Here is a 15,083-nt window from a genome sequence, read left to right as displayed (position 1 = left end):
CTCGGGTCTTCCCCACGAACGCAAGCCCAGAGCGCCCTGCCTGTTACGAGGCTGCAGCAGACAGAGTTATCCAGGCTATTTTTCTCGGTGAGAACTTGAAACGAGTATTAAGAAAGCTGCAAGACTCTGAAATGGAGCTCACGGTCCTCCCTCACCTCTTTGATTCACAGTCCTGTCCCGCTTTGCCCAGGGAAGCAGCATCCAGGCTCTTCCTGTAGCTGGCATCGGCGAGACGGAACCCGAGCTCCCAACGAAGTGATTCCTCGTCTGCTTTACGGGAAAGAAACGTGTATATATAAAAAAAAACAAAAAACAAACCTAAGGGGCACTTCAAAAGACAACTAGACGATTCCATGGAGAAATCCTGAAGCCTTTGTCTACGCTGCAATGCCCTCGGTGGATCTGGACTGCCAGCTTTGCAGTTGGGTCCAAGAAAGCCTGAGAATCGATGGAGATGATCGACTACTTGGGATTTCAGGAGGTCTTTTCTTGCGGCAGCAGAGAGGAGCCCACTTCCAAGGGCCTGAAGAGCTTTTCACAGTCTTCAGTACAAGCTGCTTCCCAGCAAGGAAGTCCCTAAGCATTTACGCGTTCTGGAGAACTAGTTTTAGGGGATGAATGTCACACCAACTTCTCACTGCTGCTGAACTGGAGAGATGAAAGGATACGGATACATCACAGTGGCCTCTGGTGCAGTTTATTTACAAGAGGACTCAGTGCTGGAGAACACCAGGGTATTAACAAGCAGGAAAGACACTAGGAGGGAAAAAGAAGAATGGAAGAGAGGTCATGTGTTAAAAATCAAGATTTTTCTCTGCAGGTATTTGACATGCAGGTTAAAATCAGCACTGACGTGTTTAACAACTGTAACAACTTGTAAGCTACGCAATAGTGAGAAGCACAAGAGCTTAATGCGTTGCTGTCTGTGGCGTAAGGACACAATAAGGCCACCAAGCCACCTCACTGCCCCCAAACTTCTTGTTTTAAATCTGCTTTTGCTGCAATCACACTAGCAAGGAGCAACAGGCGCCTTCAAAGACTCGCAGGGACAGCACTGGTTGCCAAAAACATGGTGGAGATTCAACATTACAATGCAGTACGGTCCTGCAGTCTTCTCCCTCTCTCAGCCTCATCAACCTACACTACGTCCTTTCATTGGATTTAAAATACGCAGTCCACAGTCCTGCATTTCTACTGTTTCATCTCCAAGGGCACGGATAAAGGAGGAAAAAAAAAAAGAAAGAGATCATAGAGTCACAGAAGGGTTTGGGTTGGGAAGGGACCTTCAAAGGCCATCCAGTCCAACCCCCCTGCCAGGAGCAGGGACATCTCCAACCACATCAGGTTGCTCAGAGCCCCGGCCAACCTGGCCTGGAATGTTTCCAGGGATGGGGCATCCACCGCCTCTCTGGGCAACCTGCACCACAGGTGTTCCACCACCCTCAAGGTACAAAATTTTTCCCTAATATCCAGTCTGAATCTGCCTCCCTCTATTTTGAAACCATGACCCCTCGTCCTGTCACAGCAGGCCCTGCTGAAGAGTCTCTCCCCACCTTTCCTGCAGCCCCCTTTGGGCACTGGGAGCCGCTCTCAGCTCTCCCCGGAGCCTCCTCTTCTCCAGCAATACCTCTTTTGTGTCGCCAGTCCTACAGGATCACACATTCTGGGGCTCCTACCTTTTGTTGAAGAATTCTTAGCTAAAAGCAGGAAGACTTTTCAGGACTGTTTAAGAAACATACTTATTTTGGGATCATCTTCCAGGTGAACGGTAAAATAGATCGGCATTATGTCTAAGCACTGGTCTAGTTACTGGCTTTATGGCATTGTAACAAAGACTTTGTGAGTTTTTCAGATCAACCTTATCAGTCACACCCTACTCTCACCGCTGCGTGGCTGATCGCAGAGGCCTGGCCTCTCACAGGTCATTACGAAACGAGAACACGTGAGATAAGTACGGAACGTCGGCAAAGTGAAGCACACAGCTTCACCTGCCTCATCTCACCAGGATTTCTCAGCCAAAGAAGTGTGCTGCAAGCTGTTTCCAAAACACAGGGCCTTGAGTACTTAAATAAAATACTATTTAAGCTAAATGCCATAAAGCTTGTAATTCTGCTTGCTGGCAGGCTATACAAAGGAATCAGCTAGGGAGGATCTGCTTCGCTCCCCTCTGCCGCGGAAGGAGGTTTCGTTAGCACAAGTTAACACGCAAGAAGTTTAGAGAGAACACATAATCAAACACACTACTTGCTGTGATTCGAAGCTGCTTGTTTTCGTGGTTTTTTTCAGCATTATGGTAAAACTCCAAGCTACCTCCCACCTTGAGAGCCAGACACACAGGCAGTAAAAGCAAGAGCTCAAGGACTGCGCAGCTCCAGCACCCGCAGAGCCTTACCACTGGAATCCACCGATGGGCTCTGTAAACCTGTGACGGATCAGGAAGGTCGCAACAGCTTCAGCAACCTGAGAGGGAGGGGAAAAAAAAAAAAAAAAGATCAGAATTGAAAGGGACATGAAGATAACAAGAAATCCAGTAGTTTTCAAAGCCTGCAGCATTTCCAACAACACTCTGTGTCCCCAGGAGCCTCTTGCTGAATCAAGTTTGCTCCTTTAAAACGAAAAGCTGCGTATAACGGGCTTTTATATCAACGAAGGAACTACACGTTCCACCTTGACTCTGACACCACACAATCAAGCACTGACAAAACTTTTTTTCACCATCTCTTTCAGTAATTCTTAAAACAATGCCTAAGTTTAGCAGGGAAAAGAGGTCTGGTGAAATCACGAGGCAACTTATTCCTGTAAAGAATAAATCAAGAAGCACAGAGAGGCTGAGTTTTACACCCGGTGTAGAATTAAGCTTTAAAACCAGATGTGTTTCCAACCACAGGCTCCACGGGCTGCATCACATTCCTGGACGCTAACTTCAGCCGGACCCAGAAGCAGCACTGCTCTATCAGTCTGCACGCTGTTTCAGTAACATTTGCTTTGTATTTGGAAAATATGAGCCACCCAACTCAGCAAAACACAGTCCAACCCCAAAAGCCGCAGCTTAGTACAAGGGAGAGCGGAGAACTTGACGAGGAAAAGCAGGGAGGATGAATTCACACTCTGCACGGCGAGAGTCAGCTAGGTCACCACCAGCCCAAGAGTTAAATCTGTAACCTAGCTAAGCCCTGTCTTAGCTGGCTTTCCAGCCAGCTTAAAAATCCAAGTTGCTTTGTGAATTCCCAGTTAAGATGTTGTACCGGAAATGCTGCTTCATAATATAATCTTAGCTTCACAGTGAAGATTTTCCATTTTAGCTGTGAAGACCATGAATTATCTAGCTCCGATCCCAGCGGGGCTCACCTTGTCTGGAGCGTCTTCATGGACCGCATGGCCACACTGTGGGAGAACCTGCATCTGAAACTTCCCTGCGGATTAAGAGAGTCATCACTGGAGCTGCTTTTTAAGCGATCTTTATTTCCACCAGCAATGGTTTAGGCAAGCAGTTCTTACGTCCACAGGAGACATCAGACACTACACCCTCAAAAGCACTGTGAGTTTACAAACTCTTCTAAAAAGGATCTCACATTCTTTACAAACAAATCTCAATAAATCTCACTGGTGAAGAGGGAGCAGGGAAGGCACAGCAGTCCAGGGCAAACTGGAGAATACACACTGCAGAGTTTCCAAAGAAAACAAGAACCAGCTGCTTAATTCATCTTCCCCAGGTGTAACTAGAGCAGGTTCCCAGGAACCTGCTGCGATATGGGGCAAGGGGGGAAGCAAAACCCAAAACATTAATGCAGATGCTGAATCTTGGTCTGATGTCTGCCAGAAAAAGCAGGAGACCAGCCAGTTCTGGATGGTCCCAAGTGTTGTAGCTAGGAATACCAGGAATGTTGTTAGAAAGGGAAAAAACAGATTGGAAAGAAGCCCTCACAATCATTCTGATCCAAGAGAAGTGTGGCAGCTCCATTGCTGGAAGCACTGAACGCCAGGCCGAACAAAAACCATGGCAACAGCCCTTCACAACTTCTACTTAAACCCTTCCCTTCTGAACTTCTCCACCTTTCCTACAACACAGACAGCTAGAAAACACTTTGGGACAACTAATTCTTTAACACACTTTTGTTTTGATATAGACTGCACCTGGTAAGAGGCCATTCCAGCTAATTCTCGCTCGTGTACCCATAGCAACAAGCTGTCGCCCAAAAAGAGCATTACAGTAAGGATAGAGGAACAATATCAAATATTTACCTTGCATCTGTCCAATCGTTAGATCTTTATCCAGCCTGTCAACACCTACAATCAAATAAACAGACGTCTTGGAGAAAAGCCAGAGAGAATGCAGCTGTCTAAGCAGGGCTTCACTCAACATTTTGAAGAAGCCATTTAGCTTGAAAAACTTAAAAAAATATAATCTCTGACACCCACAAGGACTTTTCACTGCTGCACCTCAAGAGGCTAAAGTGACAGCAAAGAATCCCAGCTAGAAATGCAAGAATGTATCCTTCCCTACAACCTAAAAGGGTATTTATCTTTGTTATCTGGGTTACACGTTTAATTTCCTATCAGGGCACAAAAAGGGCCTACAGTTGGCTCTAGAACATCACCAGAACATCAATAATTTGACTTTGAGTTGAAAAGTTCAGATATCGCAGTAGTGGAGGCTGAAGGGCAGCTTGGACCCGTCCTGTTTGCTCTTCATTCACACCATACAAGAAAAACACTCGTCCAACAGCAGCAACACACAGATCGTCATCGTGCGCAGTTTTGATATTAGAGGCTCTGAACCAATTCCAGATCTGCACCGATCGAACAGACTGGTTTATGATATTTCAAGATATATAGAAAAGCCAAGGTGGAAGAGACAGATCTGCTACGCTCAGAGCAAGGCATTAGCCAAAGGCTGACCCTATTCTATAACACACAAGTGGGATTGAAATGAAGAGCCACTGAACGTAAAGAGGACTGGAAGAGGCACGTACCAGCTAAAAGCAGAAGTTTTGGAGTTGGACAGCTAAGGAAGAGGTTAGATAAACCCCTGAACCAGCCATCCCAGTACTTTTCTGTCTTCGCCAGTTCAATTCGCCACGTGTATAAGTGCTCCTTCTTCGTCTGCAGGGAGGAGAGAGAGCTCTGCATTAGCGATCAGTAAAACAGCTGAAATAAAATGAACTCAGAGTGCCACCTGGAAATATATATAAAAAATACTGGCTCCCTCTGGTGGATTACACACTTCCAGGGGATAACCCTCCTTGCTCCTAAATTTCTCTCCAAATCACAGCCAAAGCACACAAGTAGGGAACAAGCAAGCCAGCAGTAGCTACACCTACAGATGAAGAGACGGTCGCAGTATTCAGGGCACTCAATTTGCTATTTTTCACCGGCACAAATGGCTCACAAATTGTCTGAACGTCCAGACTTGGCTTTTACTTCCGTGACACAGAAATAAAAGCTGGCTAACAAAGATTTTCTTCCAGGAATTTACATTCCTAGGTTGCAACTGCCTGTACGACCTCTTGAATGCCACCGTGCCTTGGAAACAAACGGAAATACCACAAAGACTCAAAAAAGGGCATTCCTCATTCAGGCCAGAAGCCCCGCTTCAGCCCAGATGCACTAAATCTGCGAGCAATCTGAGGAAACAAAACCAAACACACGTTTTCAGGTGACAGTCTGAGACAGAATCGGCAACACGGGACAAAGAAGAAGAACAACTGTCACAATATAAAAAGTTTTTGGTCCATGGAGTCGCTCCCTTTTATGTCAGAACGATCTGGATAGCTACGGATGACTTCTCTTGCAAAGGAGCTTCATGCAAACACGAGCTGAAAACACAGCAGGAAATTCCCTACCTCTGTGTCATCTTCTTTCTTCCTTTTGTTGACAGAGCCTCCCCCTTCCTCATCCTCCTCCTCCTCCTCCTCTTCTTCAATAATTCCCTCCACTATGGCTTTAGGACATTCAGGACTGGCAGCCCCTTCGCACCTGCGAAAATAAAACCAGAAACTGATGGCCTGCCAAAATAAAACAACAACAAAACAAAAAATAATCCAACCAAGCAGTTTTTAACCTAAAGCAGTCAGCAATTTGTCAGATATTGGCTGAGAAAAATCCCCCCAAGTTTAAAAGTAGCTGCGAATGAAAAACACAGCCATGATTAGTCATGGGACTGAGCGCCTGTGCAGCACGTATATCCCAGTGCAAAAATAAATGCAAACAGCTCCTCAGAGGAGGCAGAAGTGGTCAAGCAATCAACAGCAGCTTTTTTTAACGGAGTACGAGACATTTGTAAAGGCTCCAGGTATGTCAACGGTTAGAGCGGCACAGGCAGGTCGCTCTGATCCCCCAAACTCACCTCAGATTACCCCCAAAACGCAACAGATAATTTAACAATTTCCCAAAGGAAGGGAAAGATATCATAAGCAGAAGGCAAAATTTCTGAAGAGACCTCAAACTAACACTTATTTATCGCGTGCAGAAAGGCAGACAAGCCAAGGAATACACAACCAGCAGCAGTTAAACTTCTTAAAACGTGGTTCTTGATGGATTTTGCCCCAGGGAAAGTTTGGCCATGTTTTCTCCAAGCAGCACGATTATGATTCAGTGCTGCTGCCAGTGTCAACTGTGATCAAACGATAAGAAATTTGTATTTGCTAGAAGAAATTTTCACTTTTCAAGTGCATTTATGCTCTGTAGCAATGGTATTGTAAAATAGATAAGAATTTTAAGAGTTTAAAAAAAAAATTCAAACAACAAACCACCTACTGTTTGACTTGACCGACCATAGAAACTCTGGCAGATTCAAGATTTCTTATTTGTCCACTTTTTACACTAGAAAAGAAAAAATTGGAAAGGCAGACATAGTTACTGAACAGAATCAGGAACTCGCACGCCCAGAAACAGGAGCAAAAGCCCTTTACAGCTCAGGATTTCCCCAAACCATTCCCAAACCTCCGCTCCTCAGAGGGGGTCACGCTACGTGTCGACTAACTTGAACCCCCCGTTGGCACTGCAAGGGTGAATTTAAAAAGAGACGTGGGAGAAGTGCTGATGGGGAACGGTGAAATAGGGTTACACCTCACGGCAGGGGACAGGGAGAGGTCGAAAACGACGGTGGGTAACCAGCAACAGCGCCGGGCTTTCTGTACTCCAGTCTACAAACTCAACTGTGAGGCCTCTCCCTTTCAAATTCTGCTCCCAAATGCGTAAAGTAATTTTTTCTGAATTGAAAATGAGTCTAATTTCTTACAGATTGGGATTCTCAAGCTTCTTCTGTAACAGCTGGAACACTTGCAAGGAAGGTGCAATTCATACCATGAAGCTTTCCCTTAGCAGATCCATCTCCACTGCCTAGCCAGCTCTCCCAGGAAATTAATTATCTCTGAGACCTCTCTACCTGTCAAATCAGCCAAGGAATTGGTGACAATAGTCGGGGAAGTGAGCACGAAAGGAGAAAAGGGGCAAATTATACAAACTTTGTTTCCTTTGGGAGTTAAGCTAAAAAGACACGTGATTTTGGAGACTACGCAACTCCGTGCATTACCTCCACTCAATGGCATTCTCAAGCGACTTGAACGTTTTGGGACGACTCCTTAAGAAGTTCTGCATGCTGTTCAACGCGTCCATGGCTGTACCTAAAACCAAGTTTTTAACTTTATGGCATCTGATGAAGCAATTTCCACGTCCCTCTGTACAGAACTGGCTACCAGGAAAAGCCCTCAGAGAGAACTGGAGCTCACTGGGGATTTAAAGCAATTAAGGAACGCAGAACTTGGTACTCGTAAGCGTACAGTCATACCTGCTCCCACATCAGAAAATTAATATTTGAACAGGTAGAACATTCAGATAGCAAGAGAAGGCAATAACCACTCATCAGCACCACTCATTATATAAAAAGCCATCCTCCTCCCCGCTAACAAGAAAGTATTGCAAAGAAATTATCAAGAAAATGGCAAACAGAGAAACCATGGCGGAAAAGCAAAAGGAGGGGTCACGCTAGAGAGGCTTTTGTGTGGGTAGCACCTGTTAAGAGGATGGAATTGAGATCTCTTTAAAAATCAGGCAAAAATCAGGGATTTGAGGATAAGAGATCGACACAGAAGACAGAACGCCAAGCCAAGGGGACAGAACCTATCCAGGGGTACGCGCTCTTACCTTCCACGACATCGATCATGCACAGACCCAGTAAACTCGGCACCAAATTTGCGACGGCCGTGTGCACTGCGATGGCACCCCCCATGCTGTGCCCAATCAGCATGATAGGGGGAGGCAGGTCCCCGTACAGAGCTTCAACCACGTTCCCAACGTCTCTGCCAAAGCGGGAGAGAAGCATGGTTGGCACCTCCACCTTGACACAGTTCTGAAGCAGATTTGTACAATGGGAGGAGAAAGACCAGATCCAAGATAGATGTCTGGCTCCAAATCGTCTCTGTGCGCTCATTTAACCCACAGGTAATTAAGACAAGTTTATTTTCTTATAATTGTTTCATCTAGACACCAATACAGGAAACCATTCAAGCCAATACTTTCCTGAACAAGCCTGTCACTTCCCTTTTTATTAACAGAAAGCGCTCATTTAAAAGAAATCCCCAAAGAGAACATTTTACATTGACATTAGCTGGTGGGAATGTTAAATAAAAGGCGACAAAGCTGTCAAATCCTTCGGCATGGAAGCGTAGACTAAGACATTCACTGTTCTGAAAGCAGAAACCTTTTGCAATTAAAGAGAGAAAATAACCGAGCCCTACTGACCGAGGCAAAAATAAACAACATTGAGCGCAAGCAAAAAAATTCAGACTCTATGAGCACAGATATGACAAAGCAAAGGGCAATTTCCCCGTCCTTTCCATGAGGCACCTACTTTAAACTGAAGTGAAAGCTGACTGGTGTGACCCACAAAATCCAGAACAACGGCAGAGCTAATGACTGAAAGCTACTTAAGAGCACTGCAGTTTAAGACACCCAGAGTGACTTTCCTGACTAAAATTATTCAGAGGAACCAGAGACCTGATTGGTACTGCAATTAGAAAACGGAAAACAAGTGAAGAAATTTTTTTTTAAAAATAAAGGTTGACCAGCTTGTTTGGTCTGTTAGAGAAAATTGCTTAAGGATTTGATTTAAAAAAAAAAAGAAAAGAAAATTTAAAGATGGAAACCAGTTATGATTTAAGGCTCCCATTTAAAGGCTATTAAAGAATAACTTCCTAGCTCATTGCTAAGGGGCAGAAAGGTTGAAAAACAAAAGGCAACTTATTTTCCCCTCCACAGTAGTGCTGCTCCAGAAATCCTCATCGTTTCATACGGCATCTCCTCGGGACAACACCACATCAGATCCGACAAGCCGTAAGCAGCGGCAATAAGGTGTACAATGGAAGTCAGAGTCCATTTCACACATGGCCTCCCCACAACAAACCAAGGGGATTTGTTCATCGGAAGGTTCCAAAACCCTTTGTGATTTAATTGTGGTCAAAGCAAAGCGTCTCTTTGTACCAAACACGGACATAAAGTAATGTGCTTAGCAGTGGGTATTTGCTTTTCTCACAGCTTTGTCAAGAGGGAGATTTGCATCCCAAAGCAGGTCGTGGTGGTTTGAAAAAGCAACTACCTCCTCTGTGACCCACACTTTGGGATGGCCATGCTCTGAACGCTTGCTCGAGGAGCGGAGGAAGAATCCAACTAGTGATTTCAAGCTAAAACGCCCCAGTTGGTTATGTCTGAGGAAAGCACTTCCCCTTCTATTAGGAAATCTCCAGCAAGTGGTAGAACGTGTTGCAGGTTTAAATTGTTCACTGCAAGGAAGCCACTGATCTTTAGAGTGAGTTTAAAAACCGAGGGCACCTTGAGAAGGACTCCAGTGTGGAATCTGACTCAGCTGGAAGAGATGTAATTTCAAGTAAACTTAAAACTGTCCCAAAACGGAAGGAAAAGAAGGGATAACTAGCGGAACCATGTGAAATGAGACTATCTTCCAGCTCCTTTGAATGAAAGTTGTGTCTCAAGTAGCTTATTGTTCAATCAAAGAAAGAAAATAAAGGTTTGTGAAAATACAGAGCAGAAGCTTCCTTACTTTGACATAGTCTCTGCAGACAGATCTTCAGGGTTCCTAACTTTCGTTTCTCCTGAAAGTACAAAAACAGTTAAGGTCACACAAGCTGCAAGCCTTCAGACCCCTCAGGACCTAGAGCAGGAACTGCACAAAGCTTTTTGGCACAGTTATTAAGAGCAAGCCTACTGCAGTTAACATGAATAATTAAGAAACGCAGAATTAACAGGAACGGTTGGGACTTTATCACATTATAGCTTAGGGGTAGGAAACACTCCCCATAACTGTTCCATATTTGCAATGCATCTTAAAACTAAAGAACAGACCTTATTTCTAACGGTAAAGACCATCTGTAGGTTATGAAAATATGAAGGAGGGGGTTGGTGCAGGTACGTAGGCAGGAACAAGTCCACCACTGCCTCGCACAAACGCGCGGGGAGTCTCAGCTTCTGGCACGTGAGGATGGGTGGCTGTGGAGCGCCCAAAGCCACCTCTCCATTCCTGCTTTTGAATAAAAATTGGGATGCCTTAAGGATGATTTCTCAGTCATCTTGGCAGGGACTCATGACATCTTCTTTAAAAAAATGAGAGCGCGTAACGTGCTTACGAGATTTTAAATTTATTTCTTTTACTTACCATGGCCTCGGAGATCCAAAGCCACGATCCTACACTGAATCCTGTTAATAATCGCGGCCTGCAAGAAGGGACAAAGATCACATAATTTGCAAAGTGCCACATCTCATCGACAAAAGGATCAGCAGCATCAAGCACTCCCTATAACAACAGCAGAGGCTCGGGCGGCGTGACAAAACCTCTCTGCCGTCAAAGCGGCTGAACCCGGACTGCACAAGGCGTCACAGAAAGCAAGCAAGAATATTCCATGCAAATCATCCTTCATTAACCAAAGCTCCAGCTTTTCCACCAGTTAACGCCGTCTCCGAGGATGCTGACTTCCCTGTGCATAAGACATTATGTGCGTTTCCTAGGATAATGAATCCAAGCTCTGTAGAAGAGTTCTTATTTTACAGCAATGCTGAAAAGTAGAAAAAATTATTAGTCCAAAGGGGTTGAGGGGGGACAAGGGAAGAACCTTTTTAAAGTAAGGTGAGGCTGCAGTACAATTATGGCTCTATTTATCCCTGACAGCTCGATTTACTAAGTTATTTCAGGCATCGCAGTGATTAAGTGGCATTCTTTGCTGAAAGGAAGACATTTGTGTGAAGGAATCATTGATTATTTAAATAACAGCCCTGCAGGAGTGGGGGAATTTGTTGAGGGATTCTCAATAGAACCACCTACATAACGGGCAGAGATCTGAAAGCTACCCAGTCCTCTTCTTTTAGCTGTTCAACTCTTCAATGACTGCAGCAGTTGCTCTCCCAAAACCCACTGATTCCACAAGTTAATATTTCAGAGCCCCTACAGCCACCCTGAAACCTCAATCTGCAAGGTGGCTGCGGACCTAAGCCATAATTTCACTACTCACAGCAGCAGTCGGCTGATAAAAGTCAAACTATTGTCCGTAGAGAGTGAGGAAAGAGGCTCACCAACATGATGTGAGAGAATGGGAAGCTTTCCAGTGCCCAGAGTTTTATCCAAATAGGAGTTCTTTGGCCAAGAGAAGTACAAACCCATCATCCAGGAAGTTACCAGGTCAGTAAGCAAAACAATAAAGAAGCACGCCGCTGCTGCAGGCTGGTATTTTATAGAGGGTTGCTCTCAGTGCTTCACAATTTGGGTTTTTGCGAGAGGAGTTGGTTGGTTTTTTTTGTTTTGGGTTTTTTTAAGTTCCTGTTCATCTCAAACATTTAATACTTGACTGCTTGGGACAAACTTTCATTTCAAAACGCACACAGGGAATAATTCTATAGCAGCCACGCAGACAGCGTGGTGGTTTCTTTCTCCCGATGCCGTCCCAAGTGAAGGCGTAAATCTGTGTGAATCTCGTACAAGACCTAACTTTATTAATACTAACAGTAACATTAAAAGTTAGTAACTAAGGTACAGTGTCATAACTGCAATCACTTTGCTAAATTCAACTCTGGAGATTTTTATACATAAAAATGGTACTGGTGTTGCTACTGGAAAAAAAGAGCTCTAGAGAGGGTGGAAGAGTCTTGTAAAAGCCCTTTCCTTTCCTCAAACACATCACTTCTCACCTCTGCCTCCAGCGCAAAGCAGTGACCTTCGCTGTACCTGTCTGAGGCACTTGCACACCGTAACAAAACCACTAAACTAGCAGAGCACAAGATGTTTGTCCATCTTGGCACTAATGAACTACCAGCATTTCGTAAGACAGAGACTTAAAAGATTTAAAGTTCAACAGCTTCAGAAGATCCACATCTGCACAAGTCTCTGGGTCAGCTCCAGTTACAAATTAATTGTTTGGTGTAAAACTACTATTCAACACCAAAATTACAGTCCAGTCAAAGTATTTTTTCTAATGTGTCTCATCATAATATAAGACGATTTACAATGACACCATCAGGATTACTCAACAAGCGTCGTGTTGGGAATTCAAGAGCAATTGGTAGTGACTCTTGTAAGATGTTACTCATCTGAATCTCTGCTGAAAGGCTAAGTCATCTACAGCCCACCAAGCTGCTAAAGGTAAAAAACACGACACAGCCAAAGGCACCGGGGAGACCAGTCTGTCTAGTCGTGCTTCCAACTCCGCAAGGAGTTCCGGGATTAAAAAGGACCCAAATAAAAAAAATAAAAAAATAAAAAAATAAAAAAATCACACACTACAAGTGATTTTACTTTACTTGAAATCCTTTAGAAGTTTTCTTCCTGAACTCCTTTCATTTTTTAAAGGGAAAGGGTGGGAGGGAGGAATTTTGGCCGGGGCATTCCCCCCGCTCACTCTGAACGACACCACCTCAGCGCGTTTCGGTCGCTTGAGCAGCAAATGAGATTTTTCGACAAGTCAAACAAGACCTCGACCACGCAAAGATAATATTGTTACGATGAGGTAATGCTGTTGAACTTTCACTGGCAGTCATGAAAAAGCAGCCTTCTGGAAAAAAAAAAAAATGCATATGCTATGATGAGAAATGTCTCAGCACCTCATTCTGAATGGATTTTCCTGTGTTTAACAGAGCTGGATGGTTAGTCGCCTTCCACGCGCCGACGACGATATCTGCATGCATCCATACTTCTAGAGAGCAGCGGCTTACTCACAGTAAACACAGCCCAGGAAAGAGCAGAATGGCCTCCACCGTGTAACAGCAGCAGGACAGGCCCCTCCAATCCGCTTTTGTAAATTCGAAAAGTGTACGAACAGTTAAGGACGTTTCACAGTTACTGGAAGGTACTGAGCTGAACAGATTTTGGAATCCACAATCTCCTCCTCCCTCCAATCCCCACATGCCCTGCCCACACCCTTTTCCCTCCTCTACACAACAGTGAATTGAACAACCACGAGAAAAAACAAACCAGGATCAACGTACACTTTGGAGCATGTACTTTTGGAGTATTTTCTTACTATTTCCGAAGAAAAATGTCAGATAAGCCAGCAAACAAAATTTTTAAGGTAACTAATTACCCTCTGCACCTACCATGCCAGCTGCACTACCTGACCAAGCTGTCCGTTGTTTTTCTGCTGAATACTGCAGCGCCCGTTGGATCTGCCCGTTCCAAACCGTTCACACAGGTGCTCCCTGCGCCACTTCAGTTCCAGGGAACTGTGTCAGCTTGAATAATTTCAGCAGCTGGGGTTTGTTCAGACAAAATCTGATGGAGCAGTAACAGGCAGCCGGGCACCAACGCCATGCGTTAACTCAGCTGCTTCCCCAGTATGCATCTGTCCACAACCCTTCACACAGGAGCTCGAGCTTCTGTTAAAGGTCATACATAATAAAATCCCAAATAACAAACGTTTGTTTAAATTTAGGATGCTTATGTACGCCACCTATCCAAACAGGTCCATTATCCCTTTAATTTGGTTATTTATGAAGCCTCAGGGCTGCGCACGGCCCTCGCATCAAAGGCAGACAAGGTGCACATCATGAAGAACTCACAGGACCAATTGGACAAATGCAGTTAATAAACACAAAACAGGAGAGAGAATTTTCTTATTTCAAAGCATCCTGTGCCACTGGCATTAGAGAAGTAATTACTAAATTGGCATTTGGAGAGAAATAGCGTGAAAGTTTGGTTTTCCTAGGGGCCAAGCTAGAATATGCACGCTTAAAAACTAGGCAACTATTTACACTACAAGGTTGTGCTCTTTAAACACAGATTGAGGTGTTTTTAAGTGAAAAGACCTGGAAGTACCTGTCACACTGCTTTTGTCAGAGCTGTAGGCAGAGGTAGGAGTGATGGGAAGTCTCGTCCCAGTACCACCACACACAGTGATTGCTGGGGCGCTCCCAGTTAGGAAACGGCCTGGATACAGCAGGGGGCTGAGCAGCTCAAAGAGGGCGACTGCCATCAGCTGGATTAACTGGAAGACTGGCAAAGAGGAGTCAGCTTGACAAGAAGCACAAAACCAACATGGACATCTGCAAAGGGCGCAGAGAATTTGGAGAGGAAACAGCCGCAGTCAAAACCTGGTTTGACTCTGCCAGAAAAGTCTGATGGCATCACCGCCTCCACCCTGGCCACAGCGAGGAGGTTCCCTGTCAGCACAGCAGCAAGGGGATTGACAATCTGGGGTACAACAAGGAGGGACCCACACCTTGGGTGTGTACATGTGACCTCCTGTGGTGCTTCTCAGCGTCATTTGCATCAGTGGGAGCAGCACGGGCAGCATCCGCGTCTCCCACAGGAGATGTGCACAGGGAGATGCTGCAGTCCCAGGTGAGACCACGCTTGGAAAGCCAACGGCACCCTGGGCTGCATCCCCACAGCGTGGGCAGCAGGGCGAGGGAGGGGATTCTGCCCCTCTGCTCCGCTCTGGGGAGACCCCCCTGCAGCGCTGCGTCCAGCTCTGGAGCCCCCAACAGCAGAAGGACGTGGAGCTGCTGGAGAGGGTCCAGAGGAGGCCACGCAGATGCTGAGAGGGCTGGAGCAGCTCTGCTGTGAGGCCAGGCTGAGAGAGCTGGGG

General features: G+C 45.3%; 1 protein-coding gene across 1 annotated transcript in view; it reads right to left on the bottom strand.

Moving 5' to 3' along the window:
• The window catches only part of PPME1 (protein phosphatase methylesterase 1), a 28,231-nt gene continuing 13,148 nt past the window's right edge, over positions 1–15,083 (bottom strand). The window contains exons 3-14 of the mRNA XM_086739791.1: positions 13,217–13,309; positions 10,670–10,727; positions 10,058–10,109; positions 8,146–8,300; positions 7,535–7,625; positions 6,757–6,822; positions 5,844–5,976; positions 4,974–5,103; positions 4,243–4,287; positions 3,349–3,413; positions 2,393–2,460; positions 1–756 (exon numbers count right to left, since the gene is read on the bottom strand). Of these exons, the coding sequence (XP_086595917.1) occupies positions 738–756; positions 2,393–2,460; positions 3,349–3,413; positions 4,243–4,287; positions 4,974–5,103; positions 5,844–5,976; positions 6,757–6,822; positions 7,535–7,625; positions 8,146–8,300; positions 10,058–10,109; positions 10,670–10,727; positions 13,217–13,309 (975 nt within the window). The 3' untranslated portion in view covers positions 1–737. The remainder of the gene's footprint in view (positions 757–2,392; positions 2,461–3,348; positions 3,414–4,242; positions 4,288–4,973; positions 5,104–5,843; positions 5,977–6,756; positions 6,823–7,534; positions 7,626–8,145; positions 8,301–10,057; positions 10,110–10,669; positions 10,728–13,216; positions 13,310–15,083) is intronic.

This window comes from Chlamydotis macqueenii, chromosome 1 (assembly GCF_036417535.1).
Source record: "Chlamydotis macqueenii isolate bChlMac1 chromosome 1, bChlMac1.mat, whole genome shotgun sequence".
Taxonomy (NCBI): domain Eukaryota; kingdom Metazoa; phylum Chordata; class Aves; order Otidiformes; family Otididae; genus Chlamydotis; species Chlamydotis macqueenii.
The sequence above is the reverse complement of the archived record's forward strand: the minus strand, read 5'-3'. Positions and strand labels throughout refer to the sequence as shown.